General features: G+C 41.9%; 1 protein-coding gene across 1 annotated transcript in view; it reads right to left on the bottom strand.

Moving 5' to 3' along the window:
* Positions 1 to 20,963, bottom strand: part of LOC115471875 (vitellogenin-A2-like) — a 94,434-nt gene that overhangs the window by 55,724 nt on the left and 17,747 nt on the right. Inside the window, exons 10-18 of the mRNA XM_030205771.1 lie at positions 17,591 to 17,713; positions 12,413 to 12,631; positions 11,543 to 11,763; positions 10,157 to 10,254; positions 3,636 to 3,760; positions 3,157 to 3,258; positions 2,417 to 2,536; positions 2,136 to 2,325; positions 1,946 to 2,039 (exon numbers count right to left, since the gene is read on the bottom strand). Of these exons, the coding sequence (XP_030061631.1) occupies positions 1,946 to 2,039; positions 2,136 to 2,325; positions 2,417 to 2,536; positions 3,157 to 3,258; positions 3,636 to 3,760; positions 10,157 to 10,254; positions 11,543 to 11,763; positions 12,413 to 12,631; positions 17,591 to 17,713 (1,292 nt within the window). The remainder of the gene's footprint in view (positions 1 to 1,945; positions 2,040 to 2,135; positions 2,326 to 2,416; positions 2,537 to 3,156; positions 3,259 to 3,635; positions 3,761 to 10,156; positions 10,255 to 11,542; positions 11,764 to 12,412; positions 12,632 to 17,590; positions 17,714 to 20,963) is intronic.

Below are 20,963 nucleotides of genomic sequence, written 5' to 3'. Positions count from 1 at the left end.
GAGTCATCAGCATAGAGATGGTAGGAAAAGCCATGGGATGAGATTAATGAACCAAGGGAAGAAGTGTAGATAGAAAAGAGGAGGGGACCAAGAACAGAACCCTGAGGTACGCCGACAGGCAGAGGGATAGAAGTAGAAGAGGATCCACCAGAGTGAACACTAAAGGTGCGGAGGGAGAGGTAGGAAGAGAACCAGGAAAGGACAGAGCCCTGGAATCCAAGTGAGGACAGGATATCAAGGAGTATGCTGTGATCGACAGTGTCAAAAGCAGCGGAAAGATCAAGAAGAATGAGGATGGAATAGAGACCTCTGGATTTAGCCAGTAATAGGTCATTGGAGACTTTAGTAAGAGCAGTTTCGGTTGAGTGGAGAGGGCGAAAACCAGATTGTAGTGGGTCAAGAATAGCATGTGAGGAGAGAAAATCAAGGCAGCGGCGGTGAACAGCACGCTCAAGTAATTTGGAGAGAAAAGGGAGGAGGGAGATGGGTCGGTAATTAGAGGGACAAGTAGGGTCGAGTGAAGGCTTCTTAAGGAGAGGTGTGACCACAGCATGTTTAAAGGCAGTAGGGACAGTTGCAGTGGAAAGTGAGAGGTTGAGTATGTGACAGATAAAAGGAATAAGAGCAGGTGAGATGGCATTAAGAAGGTGGGTGGGAATGGGATCAGAGGAACAGGTGGTACATTTTGAGGAAGAAAGCAGCAACAGGTCTGAGAACCACTCATGTAGAGCTTTCCAGTACTGTGCATCATTTTGATAATGAATGATTGACCTAGCCCATCCCTAGAGGAAGGGTGCCTTTCCTGCAATTCTGCAAAGCTGTCTCCAAGAAAAAGCCAATGTTGTAGAGGAGTAAGGAGAGGCAGCGAGGGTGCTGTCCTGCTCTCAAGTGAAGTTCATCTCACATGCTTGTAGTGAGAAGGCCATTTGTCTTTTCACACAGATAGAAGGAGCTTGTTTTCTGTAGTTTTTTTTTTTTTTTTTGGGGGGGGGGGGGGGGCTTCTCCTTTCACTAAGGGGGTAAAGCTTAGCTCTGTACAGATTCTTTTATGACCAAGTGTCTCTGGTGGAGTGCTAAGGGGGTTCTGCTCATATGTTTACAGCTTTAGTTGCTCATTGTAAGCTGGCAACTAGGAGCATAATTAGGATCTATAAGCGATTTTGGAAAGATTTATGTTTAAATCATCTTCATTATTATAACAACAAGGTACCATCCTGAACAGTCAAATTGCGATACAAACAACTGCAAACTCCATGCTACTCTTCCCCCCTCCACCCCAACCTCTAAACTCCCCCCCCCCCCAAGTCCCTTCCCGTAACCCTCTTCCTCCCCATCAGCACAGGCATCCGGATCACATATGTAAAGTGTACAGTCTTGGAAAGATTTAAAGAAAGGAGCCTTTTATGAGCTGGACCTCAAAGAATCAGGAGGGGGGGGGGGGACACAAGAGGTAGAGAGCACCAGAGGGAGGGAGGGGGGTTAGGGTAAGAGTCTTCAAAAAGTTACAAAGGATGCAAGGGTGTTGTTCCCTCTAAACTGGGTGGGAGTCCTCCAGCTACTTTGCTGCCAGTGGGCGGGGGGGGGGGGGGGGGGGGGGGGTTGTGCTTCAATATTGTGTTTTCAATTGCTAGGGACAGACAGATTTCCTGAAGTCCTGCAGAGCTTGCTTGTCCCTCACTATTGAAAATGTGATAGCAAAATAGCACCCCCACTGGCAGGACTGAAGATGAGGACTCCTGCTCAGCTTAGAGGGAACAGTGTGCGAGGGGGTAGGGGAGAGGGAGGAGGGGAAGAGGAGGAGAAGGAGGGTTAGGGGCATGCTATGATTACAAGGGGTGCTTTTCTCACTGCTATTCTTTAAAACATCTGTTAAGCAAGATGCTATCCAACTGGAAAATCCAACAATAAGTTGGAGGTCTTTAAGGGTTTCATAATGCTTACTTACCTGATAGCAACATCCGCATCAACTTGAACTTTGGATTCCAGTATCTGTTGAATGCTAAATTCATCGGAGGGGGATGGTGTCACCTTCATTGCAACTGGGAAAGGGAGAGCCAGATGTTATAGAAAGAGGATAGTGAGTAATATAAAAGGTTCAGCTCTAAATCAACATGTTTTCAACTGGACACACTTACCATTGATATTAGCATTTGCCACAGAGGCAGAATATACACTGAATTCTACTGGTAGACCTACAGAAGTGGGAACAATATGTCTGAATTCTGCTGTTATTGCTGGTTGGACCCAATTTCCTTCGACTCCCTTGAGAGCTTTGTTGAATAAATACTTCACCAGATTGTGCTTTGCTATTGGTTCATGTACATCCTACGAAAAGACAGAGAAGCAACCTTTTAAGGGAAGGGAACACACTATCAGCCAGACTTTGGAGAAAAGAAAAAACAGGGATGATCATTACCTTCACAATGTTCTTAATATCTTCAGTGTCGACCCTATAATAACAAACAGTCATTCCATGCAACTTGGCATCTACTGTGATCAGATTCTTTTTAGAAGGAGATTCCTTCAGTCCCATTATCTGTGGAATAGAAACATTGTGAGCAGCAACTGGCACCACAGAAACTGCTGAACGTGTCTTGGAATTCACATATACGTCGAGCTTGTGCCATTCAAAAAGTGCTGTCTAAATGATTTCATTCTTCAGTTATCACATTCAGGTTCTAATACACCTTGGCATTTTATATTCTATCAGTTATGACTGCAAGAAAACAATGACTGGTTAATATTTAAACACTGTGGTCAGTGTTGACTTCAAACACTGACAATGATGTCTAAATTTATAGTCAGACGATCAGCACTGGGCCCTACCTGGATACTAGCATTAAATATCTGGGTATAAGACGCCTGCCAGCAGTTACCCAGGTACCAGCAATGTTCAGACTGGTATCCAGATAACTATCTGGATGAAGTTAGGATAGCCTTTTGCAGTCTTAACTTTATCTTGGAAATGACTAAATATCACTGCTACCCATGTGATTGCAAATTGCTCAGGCTTCAGCCCTGGAGTGCCCCAGTGCCATCTGGAAACACATGTGCATTTTCAGTGGCATGATCTGAATGGCTTCTACCTGGCTGAATTCCACTGAATATTCCCTGAACCCCTGAATGTCTAATGAATATGAAGAAAGCAAAACGTACTGCTTTTGCAATGTGCGCAATCTTTTTGCTCATTGGATAATCAGCAAATCGAATATCCTGTTTCCTCAGACATTCATCCAGTCCTTCACCTTGAGCAGAAACCTGCAAAGAGGAATGTGAATTACTCATGGCTGAAAGTTCTTGCTGTAGTGTACTGGAAAGACATTAAAGAAGAACTTTCAGGCTTTATTTACAACATATATTTCTTCATGTAGTTTTCAATTCCTGTTTTAATTTTACAAATAATCAACTTATATGAAACTCCAAGCTCCCCACCTCCAAAATGGAACACACTGTCTCACATGGATGACATCATTCTTTAAGCATATGATGACGAATGCAGGAAACCAAACTATGACAACATCATTTGTGCTCCTTTCTGACTATGCGATAATTCAGATTTCAAGAAACCGCAAATATAGATCTAACAAGGTGAAAGTTATTATACTTTAGCTGCTGGACTTGGTGACGGTTCTTACCTCAAACAGATCAAGTGCTCCATAACTTCCGTATCCCTTTGTTTTAAAAGAAGCGGCTACTGGGAACAGGCTCTTTGCACTGTTTAGGATGGAGATGTCGGTAGATAAACCTGCCATCAATGGATCTACAATAACAAAAAGTATTCCTGGAGGCATGAATTTGTACCTCTTGTAAAACATAGGTACTAAAAACCCAAAACATGTGGATTAAAATAATAAAAATGAGACCCTGTAAATTCTTCATTCACTTCTAATTCCATATACTTACATGTTCAATTTTATGCTTAGAGCACAAAGTTGTATGCACAAGTTATACCGGCATTGACTATCTGGGTATAAGACGCCTACCAGTAGTTACTCAGGTACCATCAAAGTTTTCAAGAGCAAGAAAGAGTATTTCAATAAGAGACTTATTGAATCAGATAACAATCCTCACCAACATTTTACATTTGTACAGGAACTCACTATACTTATTTCTGATTCTTGTCATGATAAAACCTTAACTTGAGATGGCTTTGCTGATTTTTTTGGATAGCAAGATTGCTAAACTAGTGGGACCTGGGGGACCAATATTCACAGCTAACACTGTGACATTAGCGATGATAAATCAGGTGGCAATTTGGATAATGTCATCTGTTGGAATTATTTTGAAATGGTTTCAATTTTTGAAATGGCAAAAAGCTATTCGTTCGCTTGCCTCCTTATTTGATCACATCCCCATAGCTATTGGTTGCAATTGAAGGAAGCCTTTTCAACCTTTTTAGTACATCCTGTGAATTTGTCTCTTAAAACCAGCAGTGTGCTGATAGAGCTTAAGAAGACGATTATAATTTCAAGTCCAAAAAAGTTCAAAGTTGAGGTTGGGGATTATTCCACTTATCAGCCTATTTCAAACCTTTCCTTATTGTCTAAAGTTTTAGAAAGATTTGTACTTGGACAACTGGCTGATTATGTTGAAAGGAATCAGTTATTGCACAGCCGACAATCAGACTATAGACGTCATCATAGTACTGAATCTTTGTTATTGGCAATTGTGGATAGTATCTTAGTGAAAGCAGATCATGGATGCAGCTTGATTCGACTGTGGCTTTTGATACTGTATTTCATCCCTTACTGTTAAACTGTTTGCAGGATATGGGGCTAGGTTCCACAGTTTTAACGTGGATTAGTTCTTATTTTACTGATTGCAAAACAAACTGTGCAATGAAACAACACAATTTCTTCCCAGAAAACTTTGTCAAGGGTTGTTTCCCCACTAATATTTGAACTCTATCTGGCATCATTAGCTAAGATAATTGGAAACTGGGAAGTAGAGTTTCATTTCTTGTGATGATTTTCAGTTGATTTTTTGTGTAAAAGATAATCAAGCAAGTGCTATGAATGATGTTAATATCAAATTGGACAGTCTACACAAGTGGCTAAGTGCACGTGATATGTTGTTGAATGTTACAAGTCAGCAGTTATGTGAATTTCATGGGCAAACAAGCCCTTGATGTTTGTTCTCAGAATTCAAGGGATTCTGTTACCTTTTGGATGAAATAAAACTTTAGGTTTTTTGTGACAAGTTTTTTGTTTTCATTTTAGTTCTCAGATCTGCAATGTAGTCAGGTTGTGTCTTTTTCAGTTGAAATTCATTAAACAATTAAGACCCTTTCTTTCTTGATCAAGCCTGGTTTAGACTATTGTAATTCATTGAATCAGGGTTTGTCCAAGGAAAGTCGAAATTGGTGCAAATTACTCCAGCCAAATTGGTGGAAAGAAAAAAGAAGTTTGATCATGTTATGCCTATTGTGGCTATTTTGGTTACTGATTGTAGCCAGGATTTCTTTTAAATTACTATGTCTTGTTTTTAAAGCCTTTTGTTTGAATCGACCAGAATATCTATCAAATAAGTTGGTTAAGTATGTAGCTGAAATTAATAATTAGCTTCCAATTGGTGTCAACTTCCAATTGGTGTCAACACCAATTGGCTATAATTGGCACTAATTTGCTGTTACTTGCGTAACTGCCCTCAGTCAGGATTCTAGAAATTGAGTATGCAAAATCCATAGCGAGCAACTGTAAAGTACATGGGCGGGTCAGGGGGCATGGCTAGCACTTATGCCTGCAGTTTCTAGAATACTATCAGTTACATACCTAATTGACAGCAGTTAGGTGCGAACATTTATTCAGTCTTTGAGGGCCCCTTTTACCAAGCTACAGCAAAAGGGGGCCGGCACTGGCATCAGCGTGTGTTTTACACACATGCCAAGGCTCCCTTTTACTGCAGCTGGTAAAAGGGAAGGTCTCGCTTTCCTGCAGAAAATGGCTGGGCAGCAAGTAAAGCACTTGCCATGCAGACATTTCGGGGGGGGGAGCCCTTACCACCACCCGTTGAGATGGCGGTAAGGGCTCCCGCACTAACTCAGCGGCAACCGGGCACCACGTGGTACTGCCTGATTACCACCAGGTACATCCAGCGCTATAAAAATAAATCAATTTTTATAGCACCAGAAATGACCGTGTGGTAGGGGTGGGAAGTACTGCCAGGCTGCTGCGATAAGCCCGCGTTCGGCTTACCGCCACTTACTATAAGGAGCCCTGAGCTGGCAGAAGTGCTGTTGTCTAAAGTTAGGCGTGTAACTGTCAATATAGAATGAGTGCTTAGAGTGCATCATCCCAGCACCTACCTTTAGACCATGACCCTGAATTACCCTAGGTTGGTGATCATGGGAGACTTCAATCTATACATCAAAACCCCAGATACCACCACAGCTGCCTTTCTGGACACGATGACAGCACTAGGAATTTACATAGGTGATCAATTCTCCAACCCACGAAAAGGGTCATATACTAGACCTGGTATTCTACAAAGGAGTGGATATCCCAGAATTCTGAGATAACAGAATTGAAATAATATCCCTATCATAGTCAGACCATTTTCTAATTAAATTCTCCCTAAGAGACCACCTGAAACAAATGGCACCTCCCAGAGTTTGGAAGGAGATCAGAGGCAAAAAAAAATTGACCGCTGAGAATTTCCTAGAGGCCTTGGACTATCCACATGTAGATGAAAAGACAACAGTGTCAGAACAAGTTGACATCTGGAATACACACTTAGCCAAGACCTTAGAGAAAACAGCACCACTAAAAAAGGTCTTATGCCCCTCTGACAAACGCTCACCTTGGTTTTCTCCAGAACTTCGGATCCTTAAACGCAAAGGACGAAAACTGGAAAGGAGATGGCGCAAATCTCACCTGGATGAAGACAGGCTAAACAGCAGGAAGCACATGGCAAAGTACCGCCAAGCCTTAACAGCAACCAAAAAACAGTATTTCTCTCAATGCATTGCACAGGCTGCCAATTCAACCAACAGCTGTTCAGTATAGTAAACTGCCTACTGCAACCCCCACAACAAAACCAGCCTCCCCAGTCTAAACTGAACTGCAATGATTTTGCTGCATACTTTGCCAACAAAATTAAAAAAGTCTCCACCAGGATTTACAGTCAATCCCACCTAGTGCCCAACCAGTCAACCAGAGGTGCACAAACTCGCCCCCTCCTAACAGAGACAGATGGAACACCTTTTAACAATGACAGAGGAGAGCCTTGACAAACTCCTAAGAGACCTTCGACCAACTACCTGCTCCCTCGATCCCTGCCCATCAAAGATAGTGCAACAGGCAAGTATGGGCCTTATAGAAGGCACCACAAAAATTGTGAACATCTCTCTTTCTAATGGGCAACTACCAACAGCATTAAAAAGGGCAGTGGTTCACCTTCTGCTGAAGAAAAATAACCTTGACCAGGACAAAGTTGAAAGTTACAGGCCAGTATCCAACATCCCATTTCTAGGGAAACTCATAGAACACAGTGTTCAACTTAATGAATGGCTAGAAAACAGTAACTGGCTAGATCCATGTCAATCTGGATTCAGACCCGGTTATGGAACAGAAACAGTCCTCGTATCCCTGCTGGATGATCTTCATAGAAACCGAGACAAGGGATTCGCCTCAATGTTAGTACTGCTAGATTTCTCAGCAGCTTTTGACACTGTACATCATGATATCTTGCTAGCACAACTGACAGAAACAGGTATCAATGGTACAGTACTTGCCTGGTTCAGATCCTATCTATCAGACAGGCAACAATCCATATTGTTTGGCAGCAACTCATCACCACCATGGACACTGACCTGCGGGTTACCACAAGGATCGATACTGTCACCTATTCTGTTCAATATCTACCTCAAGCCACTAGCTGAGCTGATTCAGTCAATGGACACTCAGTTCTACATCTATGCGAATGATGTGCAGCTACTTATTCCCATTGAATCTGACTTACCTACATCCTTAAATAAACTGATTACTTGTCTAACATCAATTCAAGAATGGGCTAAACACAACAAACTTTGCCTGAACCCAAGTAAAACCGAGCATCTCTGGTCCCTAACACAAGTGGATACATACCTGACATCAAAATCCCTTTTGGGAAGTATGAACTCCCCCTCAAATCACAAGTCAGGAACCTTGGAATAGAGTTAGATTCAACACTTACTCTGATTCCCCAAATCCAAGCAACCTTCAAGAGCTGCTTCTACTATTTGCGACAGCTACGCTGCCTCTCTCCTTACATCGAGAAGGTAAATCTTATCCCAGTTGTGCATGCCATGGTAACATCAAGACTGGATTACTGCAATGCACTATACAATGGTCTGACTACAAAGGGCCTGCACCAGCTCCAGTTGATTCAGAATGCAGCAGCAAGACTCATAGAAGGTTGCAAGCGATGTGACCACATCACACCATTTTTGCCAAAACTTCATTGGCTACCAGTACAATACAGGGCTAAATTTAAAACTCTATGTCTGATCTTCAAGGCCCTGAAAGGAAATGGCCCCGAGTATCTGAAGAATAGGATGATCCTCCACACACCACCAAGGACACTAAGGTCCTCCCAAGTACTTTCACTAACTGCACCCTCTCCAAAAGACATTACATGATATGATACCCGCAAGCGAGCCTTCTCCGGAGTAGCCCCCACACTCTGGAATGCATTGCCTGAAAGGCTCCGCTTAACACAAGACTATCTCTACTTCAGGAAGCAGGTGAAAGCTTGGCTCTTCAACCAGGCCTTTAATGGAAGAAGTAACTAACTTGTTAGTCTCACTCACACACACAAGGATTGACTCAGGGTGCACATACTGCAGCGGGACATGTTTATCCACTCCTACCCTAGCAGAGATAATATTTAACCATCTCTCTGACCTCACGTGCAACTTTCTTCAAATCAGTCACCTTACTTTCAAATTCTTTCTACTTTCAAATTCTTTCTACTTTCTTAACCGAGATTGGATAGCAGAGCCGGTAGTGGGAGGCGGGGCTGGAGGTTGGGAGGCGGGGATAGTGCGGGGCAGACTTATACGGTCTGTGCCAGAGCCAGTGGTGGGAGGCTGGACTGGAGGTTGGGAGGCAGGGATAGCGCTGGGCAGACTTATACGGTCTGTGCCAGAGCCGGTGGTGGGAGGCGGGGATAGTGCTGGGCAGACTTATATGGTCTATGCCAGAGCCGGTGGTTGGGAGGTGGGGCTAGTGCTGGGCAGACTTATACTGTCTATGCCCTGAAGAGCACAGGTACAAATCAAAGTAGGGTATACACAAAAGTAGCACACATGAGTTGTCTTGTTGGGCAGACTGGATGGACAGTGCAGGTCTTTTTCTGCCGTCATCTACTATGTTACTATGTATCTATATGTTACAACTTTACCTTACCCTTCACTACCAATTATAAGTGGAGGAATGGCCTAGTGGTTAGGGTGGTGGACTCTGGTCCTGAGGAACTTAGTTTAATTCCCACTTCAGGCACAGCTCCTTGTGACTCTGGGCAAGTCACTTAACCCTCCATTGCCCCAGGTACAAATAAGTACCTGTATATGTAAGCCGCATTGAGCCTGCCATGAGTGGGAAAGCACAGGGTACAAATGTAACTAAAAAAAAAATAATAATGTTCTAGTATATCTTGTGTTGTCATTGCAAGTAGTATACCATGCCATATTTTGTATTGTTACTTGAATATTTCTACTGCTGTAATTGCCTATTGCTCATGTTTGATCTATTCTTACTGTACACCGCCTTGAGTGAATTCCTTCAAAAAGGCGGTAAATAAATCCTAATAAATAAATAAATTACCCCCCCCCCCCCCCCCCAATGTATTAGATACAATATTTTCCTGTAACCTGTTTTAATTAATGTCCTGTGCAAGGTGCTAAACTCAAGACTATATTCAGTCTATGTTCAGGAAAGTACTACCCATAATTCTTGTGTGAAATAATATATTTCTATCATACAAATGCAAGGGATCGGTATATGCCACGTAAGGCAGAAACCGTGTATCAGCTGGTCACTCCCTTAAAAAGCAGAACAGAGGACATATTTTAATTTCCAGTCTCTCTTGGCCTCTTTTTTCACTGAATAAAATGACTTTTGTGGCATTGTTATCATTAAAAGCATTTTAGCAATAGGAGTTCTTGAATGTTACTCACAACTGTAAACATCATAGCGAATGTCTTTGCTATAACGGTAGCTCAGTTTGTCGAGGTCTGGGTCCAGTAGATTAAGGGCAACACGGCACGCATCAGCCCTAGATGGAAGGAACATTGATATAATGACCAGCTATTTGAATTCAGTTTCTAGACATGACACATCTGTACTTAAGACTATGGTACAAAACTCAAACCCAAGAGAGCTCCCAAGGCCAAGCTTCATCTGGAGACTGAACTGCATTTTGCAGTATTCAATGGTTACACGTTGTCAAACCTTCACTGCAATGTGCTATCAGCATACTGCCACGGCTTTGACTTCTACTTGACTGAGAAAGAAAAGTGTGCATTGTGTGGCTATTTGGCCTATTGTGCTATAAGATTTATTAACACAAGTTTTGTTATTGGAGTGATTGGCAGAAATATTTGCACATTGATTCCACTTTAAACGCACACAGATTAAATTTATTGATTTTTAGAAGTTGGAGGTTTTTTTGCCAATGATTATTCATTTGCCTGCAGGTTGCTAATATTAAAATACACTGAGTATTGAGGCATACCATTCTGACACTTAAAGAATTTGTCATCTTTGCTGTGACATTTTCAGAGTTTATCGAATAGAAAATTCATAATAGTATTATTGCGCTTTCAACTTCTTCCCCAGCTCATATACATTAAATATGCAGAATTTGTAGCTCCAAAGGTTAAAATTATGCCATCAAACCTTTCCCTCAGTATACTTGGCAGGATGTCCAAAGCAACAGTCATCCTGTATCAGTTATACATTTTAATGCTGTTGTTATTTCCAAAAACAAATTTAAATGGCTCCCTAGCAAATCTGTTTGAACCTCTGGATGCAGTCACAGTGGTTAAGATGACACAAATAACATGACCCGTATTACATTAACCAGCCAGATCTCATGTGATGTGATTCCCAGAATCGAACCCAGTTTCCCAGGATGTCAGGAGAAGAAAGAAGCTCTGAATGGATGATTTGATGTAATATTTTCATAGATGTAGACCATCATTGGGTGCATTTCTGTTATATTACTCGGGTCTTGATTTATGGGCAAAAAGTAATGTGGAGATGGGGAGGGGGCTGGCAGGCAAGGTAGGCATAGCAGGAGAAGAAGGGCTGGATTAGGGAGTAGAGTGACTGTTATCTGCTCTGTTCCAAACTCATTCCCTCCCCTCATCTTCCTTTCAAGCTGCCTAGAAGGGAGGGGCTGGAGTAGGACATCCCAGCTGCTCTGCTATCTGAAAAGAAGTGGTGAATTATGTTCCAGGCTCTTCCTCCAGAAATTAGGCCCTGAGATTGTTCTTTCCTGTTCTCTTTCAGTAAAAAAAATTCACTGTCCACAACACAGAATGTATTTTCTTCACACTTACACTTTGTGTAACCCAGGAATTGGGCTTACAGACAGAGCTTTACATGAGGAGTATATGAAACTGGGTATCTGTAGACCTCTTTGCCTTTTTCTCGCCACATCAGCTAAAATTGTCACCACTGAAAGACTAGGGTTGGATGTCAACAGAACTTTAATAGCCACCATACGGACTTCAGGAGCAACCTTATCCTCCAAAATGATCGGGAGTAGAGTGTCCTGCACCTGAGAAAGAAAAAAGGACAGACAAAGTCAGAATACACCAAACTGATATTTTCTAAGGGCAATCCTCTTTCTATTCCAGAAAGATCAGTGACTGAACATTGTAAAAATACAAAAGCCAAGGAGACTAATGAAGATCTTATGATTACATTTTATGTGTGAACTCCATAAAGGCGTGTTGTAAGGGAAAGCCCTGGGTGCCAAGCAAGGGGATGGTGCAACACGCTACCCTTTTGTGTTAGATTGCAAGAACAGAAGTCTGAAAGTGAAGTGGGTGTCAAAGCAATCCTTACCCAGGGTGCCATTTTGTCCAGGGACAATTTGGCCCTGTGGATCAGGCTGCAGTACTGCCAATCAGGCTCAAAGAGCCCAAAAACATCATAGATGGGACCCAAGCTATAAGGAGGGAAGCTAGTTGCTGCTATGTTAGCCGTTCCTGCTAGGGTTAGAACAGCACTGGAGGAGGTTAGGCTTGGAGAAGACTTCCTCCAAGTTCTTAGCCAGAGAGAGAATAAGGGGCAACTGTGAGCACATCCCCAGGAAGAACATTCAAAATGACAACCACAAGCTTTAATGGTAGATTGAGGTGTGAATATGTATAAAACCTAACTTCTGAAAAGAAACTCATCCTGTACTTCTCCCTCTTTCTTACTTTTTTTGGGTCCTTTTTGGCAATGTTGCTTAGCGCCATGGAAGCATCAATCTGAATCTGGATGGGGCGTGATGCAGCGCTCTCTGAATATAGAGGTAGAAACTTCTTGATGATCTTGAAGCTTTCTGGCTGTCCTGCATTCCCAATGGCCTTCAGAGCCAGTGAAATGTCTTCATCTCGGCCCTTGCTGGCAGCTTCAGCTGCAAAGCTATGGATGGGCTGCAGAAAGAGAAGTTAATGTTTTGCTATTCAACTTATGGACCGCATGGAAATGCAAACAGTGTAATTCCATTTCACTGGTGACATTAAAAGACAATTCAAGCTCCTTTTAAGATTTAGAGGGGCAATGTTAAAAGACATTAACCAAACTGAATACTGATCCCTCAAATTTGGCTAAAAGTACATGTGAGTTCCAAACTGTGTGCATTTTTAGACACATTAAGGAGAGTCATTGCTCTGGTTGATTTTAGATTAGAGGAAGAGAATAGCATCGCCCTGATTTTCAACTGTCTGCTCACTATTTTGTCCATGCTCCGCTGCTCAAAGAAATGATGCATGTACTTTGCCACTGCTAGTTTTCAAAGGGGTGCAGTATAGGTTGTGTTTCTTTGAAAATCTGTATAGTGGGCCATAATCCTGTTAGGTTTTCAAGATTTTTACAGTGAATATGCATGAGATCTATCTGCATACAATGGAAGCAGTGCATGCAAATCAACCTCATGCATATTCATTGTGGAAATCTTGAAATTTCGATTGGGTTGTGGCCCTTGAGGACCATGGTTGCCCATCCCTGGTATAGAGCAACATGTTTAAAGCACCCCAGGAGTTTGCAACTACACAGACTATTTTACAAGACAGTAGAGCAGCAGGCAAAAAAAGATAAACAATTTTGTCCATTTCCTCAACAGGAGATTTCACAATTTTACTATTATTTTCAGACAGTACCAAGCAATGAAAGCTAGAATCATATTTAGTATGGCATGTGCTCCTGTTCCCTTCAAGATTTAGAGGATAATTTTGTAAGATAAGTTATTTTTCTTTTGAGATTTACCACATGGAAAGTGCACGCACACATTTCTACCTTCTGTTTAACACACACAAACTATACGGGTAAACATTAACTCCTCCCCCGCATATCTGAAAGTCAGCGATAGCGGGGGCCGGAGCCAGAGTGAGGGGCACATTATAGCCCCCCCTGCCGCCGCCGGCATTTCCGCCCCCCCCCCCGGCCACCATTGCCGACCCCCCCCTGCATCCGTCACCTACCTTTGCTGGCGGGGGACCCCAACCCCCGCCAGCCGAGGTCCACGTCCTCCTGCCACTTTTAAGTTCTTCTTCATCCTAGGCTCCGTCACTCACTCCATGCTGTTCAAAGAAGCTGGCGCTGCTACCTTAATCCACTTTCAGAGTCTGACGTCGCTGCACGTTGTACGTGCAGGACGTCAAACTCACAAACTGTTTCAGTGAGTCTGATGTCCTGCACGTACAACGTGCAGTGACGTCAGACTCTGAAAGTGGATTGAGGTAGCAGCGCCAGCTTCTTTGAACAGCACGGAGTGATGGAGCCTAGGTCGAAGAAGAGCTTAAAAGCGGCAGGAGGAAGCGGACCTCGGCTGGCGGGGGTTGGGGTCCCCTGCCAGGAAAGGCACTCACGGCAATGGCAGGGGAGGGTTGGCAGCGGTAGGGGGGTCCAGGGTGAAATCTGCGGGGGCCCAGGCCCCTGTGACCCCACACAGATACGCCCCTGGGTCATGCTGGGTAAACCTATGCACGTCCAGGCTCTATGCTCATACGTTACCCATATAAAATCTGGGCAATTTTAAAAGTCATCATTTCCGTGCATAAATATTTGTTTTATGCACATAAATTGGTTTTTAAAATTACCTCCTTTGTGGCAGCTATATATCTATGATGTGTTAATAGAGTGCTTCTATCTGAGAGCAGAGTTTCTACAACCACAGAGAAACTGTGACAGAAACGGAATCGCAATCTGTGGAGAAGCGAAAGTAAGTCAGCACGACACAGAGGCACGTTTCACTTCCTCCGAAGGAGTGAAAGTTGGCATGGGTAAGTGGGATGAAGTTATCACCAATTAGAACCAAAATCACAAATGTACAACAGCTGTTTGGTTTCAATCCCCATGCCAAATTTCAAACAAATCCATGAAATTCCAATATACTGACAGACAGATAGATAGATGCACATTGATGAGTAATGCTTGCACCAGCAAAACATGTCTAATAAAGACACTGTGGACAGGCCTATTTATTCATATAGTTAAGTGGCAGTAAATATACACATAGCTAAATAAAGAACTATATATATAAGTTATACATAGAGGCGCTGAATATCAGCACTTGTACATGTAAGCTATGTGTAGATGCAGTGAATAACAGCACTATGTGTACACAACTTGGATACTCTACACATTATACTTGGTTTTCTGTATCGGAGCCAAACATATCGGGGCTGAATATTGGTAAATATACGTGACTCTTCCTTCAGAAGGCCTTAACCATGCATTCACTACTCTACATATAGGGGGAGATTCTATATATGACGCCAATTATAGAATATGCTTAGTTGATATCTCAGTGCCTAAACTATGCGCATGCATTTACACCAAAGAAAACATGGCATAAATCCCGGTGTGTAGATTTACATGTACTGGACCATATTCCTATAACTACTACTACTAATAGCATTTATATAGTGCTACCAGACGCACGCAGCGCTGAACATTTGACATAGAGAGCCAGTCCCTGCTCAAAGAGCTTACAATCTAAGTAACTATGTACATAAATTTCAGAATGCCCACAAAATGCCCATTTCCCTACCCATAACCACACCCCTTTTTGCCTGCAAGCGTTAGAAGTTTGGTGCACTTCATTACAGAATATGCTTAGCGAGTTGTGTGCATAAATTCTAATCAGTGCCAATTAGTGCTCATAATTGCTTGTTAAGTGCTGGTATCAGCGTTCATTAGCTTGTTAAGCTTGTTAAGTTATGCACATTGTTATAGAATCTGCTTGGATTTTGGCACGGATTTCTAGGCACGCTATATAGAATCTGGGGGATAATGCTATACATATACAATACATTCTCAATTATCCCACCTTCACTAATCTGACCATCTGGCATATCTGACAGACACCCCCTCCCCCACCAGCTATGTCATTGCATCAAATTGCCGCTGTACAAGAAGAACAATCATGCCATATACAATTTTTTTTGCTGCTGATTAGTGTTACATAAGTACATAAGTATTGCCATACTGGGAAAGACCAAAGGTCCATCAAGCCCAGCATCCTGTTTCCAACAGTGGCCAATCCAGGTCACAAATACCTGGCAAGATCCCAAAAAAGTACAAAACATTTTATACTGCTTACCCCAGAAATAGTGGATTTTCCCCGAGTCCATTTAATAATGGTCTATGGACTTTTCCTTTAGGAAGTCATCCAAACCTTTTTTAAACTCCGCTAAGCTAACCACCTTTACCACATTCTCTGGCAACGAATTCCAGAGTTTAATTACACGTTGAGTGAAGAAACTTTTTCTCCGATTCGTTTTAAATTTACTACACTGTAGCTTCATCGCATGCCCCCTTGTCCTAGTATTTTTGGAAATAAATAACAAATATTTTAAATACAGATACCCAATGCCTATTCTTCATGCATAAAGTATGGTTTCCATGCATTTTTTTAAGGGGTTAATATTGTTTTCCATATTATCCGACTTTTCACTTATCCAACAGCTGCTCAGTCCTGTTTATGTCGTACAATTGAGTCTATACAGATACAGAGTATTCTATACAGGGTGCCTACTAGGAATGCACCTATTTGAAGCCTATTCTGTAAAGAAAAAGATAGGCCTATTTTTATTTCTAGCGTAAGCCTCCAGACTTGCTATACTTTACAGGCACGGACATTTACACCAGCCACAGATCTGGTGTAAATACTCACACCTAGATTATAAGATTTGATCATCTACATATGTAATTGTGTGCTCCGCCATGTTCTACCCAAGCTCCACCCCTGTCAACGCCCACAGCTAGATTCCATGCTACTTATCCCCAAAGATAAGTGCTAATATGCTCAAGCCTACCTTAAGAACAGTTATGGACTTTACCTCCAGGAATTAATGTAGCTGTATTTTTAAAAAGTTTGGAAAAGCATTATGGAATCTTGCTGCTTTTTTACTTTTGGGGGTATTTGGAACCTGGATTGACTAGTGTTAGAAATAGGATACTGGGCTAGATGGACCTTTGGTCTGGCACAGTATGGTAACTCGTATGTTCTTATGCATTTACCACATCTTCTAGCAACGAGTTCCAGAGCTTAAGTATGCATTGAGTCAAATAATATTTTCTCTTATTTTTTATAATGTTCTACCCTTCAGCTCTTTGTGATTGTGCTGGTCTTGGAGCATTTAGACCCTCAAGGGTTGGGCAAAAGCCCTGCAGTATTATTAGTGCATCTTTTAGCAAGTCATTTTTGGTATGATGTTGGTTTGCATCAAATCTATGCCTTAAGCCAAATTGACATAGATATAAAATTGCATAGGTTCAACATTTGCAGCATTTTTGTTGATTGTTTATTGAATAGTAATAGAAATCATGGCATGTTCTGCACAAAATGTTGTTTGACAATAGTACAAAATTCATTGTGTGTGCAAAATATTCACATTTTGTAGTGTTTTTTTTGAGGAGTAGGGGGCAGTGCTTACATCTAGCCCTAAATGCTGATTCAACCAGTACTAATTTCCAGAAATTGTTGCATAGGCACAGACAAAGAGGAACTCTTTGAAAAAGAGAACACAACTGGCCAACCCCTATGTTGTAGCAATCAAACTGTCCATCTAAGTACAAAACTGAAAGAAATCGGGAGCAATTCTAAGCCACAACATATATAAATAACTGTCTACTTCTATTTCTTTACAGATAATTTATAATAAAAAAATGTAATCACAGGGCTTAAATACACCTGACCAAGTATATGGTGAATTAACCAGAAAAAAAGAAAAAATGATCAAGGTGTCCAATTTACTAATTAACAATAATTTATGGGATGAATTTTCTAAACACTGGAGCACCCTATTCCGGGGATAACCAGTCTATTAATTTTGTATGTGCAGGATAGGCCAGGAATGATAAAACATTTTACACATATAAATACTTACCTCAAGATATTCTCCAGGACATGCTGAACGCCCACTACAGTATTTGTTGACCATGATCGCGTATCCCGGGAGAGAGTTTTTATATAAAGACTCGGACTTTCTTGCCACCTCAGCCATTATTTCCTACAGGAACAGGAAGAAAGAGTTTAGGTTAACAGAGAGCATTTGAGTATATCTCAAGGATCAACTTGAGATTGTATTTCTTTCAAAGAAACTACATCTATAATCTTGAACTATGAATAAAATAAACTGAGGCCATGATTTAGTGTGGCCAACAACTTTCATATCAATTGTTTTTTAGTAAAATCATTTTGATTGTGTTTAGATTCTGAATCTCTTGTAACTTCAATGATTATAACAATAAAAAAAAGTGTTGACAAACTAACTAGATGAAAAAATGTAAGGTATTTTCACAACAGACACATAGATATAGGCAATAAAGGACCATTTGTTTGCTGTGTTGTCACAGGTCTCATGTAATGTGAAGTCTTTTGTCCTAAAGGTTGGCTCAGTGGCCCGAGATTCCTGGGGAACTGGGTTCAATTCCCATTGCTGCCAGGGCCGCCAAGAGACTGACCGAGCATGTGCAACATGAGGGGAAAAGCAGCTGCAGGGCAGGCAATGCAGCAGAGTGAAGAACAGCACTGGAGGAAGACTTCTTCTGCTGGTGGGGCCTGTGGACCCCTGCCAGCCAAGCCAGAGGCCCCAGCCTGAAGCCCTGTATCTACTCCTCCCCAGCCTTTAAGGGGAGCCTGGTGCTGGAGTTTTCTCTCTCCTCCTGTTGGGATGCGATCACCTGGGTCCCATTAGGAGTAGGAGAGAGAGACCCCCTGGCACCAGGCTCCCCTTAGACATTGGGCCGGGGGAATTTTGCCCCCCCCTCTCGGCGGCCCTGATTGCAGCTCCTTGTGACTCTGGGCAAGTCACTTAACCCTCCTTGCCCCAGGCACAAAATAAGTACCTGTATACAATAAGTAAACTGTTTTGATTGTATCACAGAAAGGTAGTACTAGCAAATCCCATCCCCTTTCTTATCCCTAAAACCCCTCTGTGTTTGTCTCACTGATACTTGAATTCTGCAATAGCTGGGAGTCTGATCTATTTATTCATTGGGAATTTTGCTCACGTCCTTTTCAGTAATAGCTCAAGGTGAGTTACAGTTAGGTACACCAGGCATTTCCCTTTCAATGGAGGGCTCATAATCTAATTTTTGTACTTGAGGCAATGGAGGGTAAGATGACTTGCCCGATATCATAAGGAGCAGCAGTAGGACTTAAACCAGGCACCCCTGGATGGCAAGCCCAGTACTCTAACCACTAGATTACTCCTCTACTAGATTTTCTCCAACTGAAAAAGCATTTTCTCACATTCCTTTTGAGTTTCACTGCCTACAGTTTCATAGGTCCTACATCCAGATGTTTGGTCTATGTGTTCTGGAAGCTACAATGATGGAAGAGACGATTGATGTGTTTGCACTTACTGAATTATGGTTCAGTGATCATCAGAGACAGGAGAATTTAGTCTTTTCAAATTGAATGGGATAAGTGGAGTAATAGTTTTCTATGTTCATTTATGATGACAAATACAGACAGTATCAGTGAGGTGATGTTAGGGGACAACCTAGGATTCGCAGATCTATATCACATGATAAAATGTAAACACACTGGATCAGAATAGGGATCCCAGATTTCAGAAGGATTAGCTATAAGGAAACGAATGATTAAGTGGAAGGATCTACCAGGCACAAAGGATTTAAGAGATAGAAAAGAACTATGAGCAGCCATGAAATGATGAACTGATATGGAAAGAAATCATTGTGTCAAGCATGTTAGCAAAGGGAAGAGAATGAAGAGACCACAAAGGTTCACCAAAAAGTAGAAGGCAAAGTGAAAGCAAAGAGAATAGCATTCAAAAAATGGAAACACAGAAGGAAGAGGAGAAGAAGATCAGGTAAACTAGCAAAAGAAACAAAGGGAGACAGGAAAGGTAATTAGACAGTCAAAAACTCAGAAGAGTATATTGCCCAATGAGTAAAGACAAGAGGTAAATGTTTCTTTATATATAAATGACAACAGAAACCCCTAAACAAGAATGATACACATTAAAGGGGAGGATGGGTTTAGTGAAGAGATTATCAGAAGTATTTGTTTGGGCTTCACACTAGGATGAGGTTCCATAGGTGAAAGATAAGGAATCTGTTCCTCTGATCCTTTTCCCACCCATCTACTCAGCACTATCTCTTCTACTGTCATCCCTTCTATCTGTCATATCCTCAGTCTTTCACTTTCCACTGCAACTGTTTCTGATGCTTTCAAACATGCCATAGTTCCACCACTCCTCAAAAAACCTTCATTGGATCCTACCTGCTCTTCTAACTATCGCCTCATCTACCTCCTCCCTTTCCTATCCAAGAAACTTAAATATGCTGTTCACCCCATTGTGTTGATCTTCTTTCATCTTAAGCTATTCTTGACCCACTTCAATCTGTCTTTCACCCTCTACATTCAACTGACACAACCCTTGCTGAAATCTTCAATAACCTGTTCCTGGCCAGATCCAAAGGTCTCTATTCTATCCTCATCCTTCTCAATCTATCTGCTGCTTTTGACACTATTGATCACTACCTACTCCTTGATACTCTGCCTTCACTTGGATTTCAGGGTTTTGTTCTTTCTTGGTTTTCTTATCTCTGCTAGTCTAGCTACCTCAAGGTTATTCTATCTATTGAGAAGTCTAGCTCTTCTAATGTAGTTTTCTATTTGCTGGCACAATTGAAAATGTATATCTCACAGTTCTACCTAACCTATTTAAAACCATAGCTGCTCCAAAAGACTAAAGAAGATCAGATGCAACACTGCTCCACAAGGGTGGGAACAAGGAGAATTTAATACCAGCATTGAACAAAGTAATGGAAGCACAACTGAAGAAAAAATGACTCTATACACACCTCCAAGGACACTAAGGTCTCCCAAGGGGTAACCCTAACCACACCCTCTCCAAAAGCCATTACACAATGTGATACCCGCAAGCGAGATTCTCCAGATTAGCCCTCACACTCTGGAATGCATTCCCTGAAAGGCTCCACTTAACCCAAGACTTAACACTTCAGGAAGCAGGTGAAAGCTTGACTCTTCAACCAGGCCTTTAATGGAAGAAGTAACTAACTTCTTAGTCTCACACACACACACACAAACAAGGAGTGACAGAGACTGCACATACTGCAGCAGGACATGTGTATCCACTCCTACCCTAGCTGAGATAACATTTAATCATCTCTCTGATTTCATGTGCAACTTTTTCTAAATTAGTCACCTTATTTTCTAACTCCTGTTACACTCTTACCTATTTATATGTTCCATCTTTGCTTATACCC

The sequence above is a fragment of the Microcaecilia unicolor genome, chromosome 6, assembly GCF_901765095.1.
Source record: "Microcaecilia unicolor chromosome 6, aMicUni1.1, whole genome shotgun sequence".
Taxonomy (NCBI): domain Eukaryota; kingdom Metazoa; phylum Chordata; class Amphibia; order Gymnophiona; family Siphonopidae; genus Microcaecilia; species Microcaecilia unicolor.
Note: the sequence above shows the minus strand (reverse complement) of the source record. Positions and strands in the feature narration are given on the sequence as shown.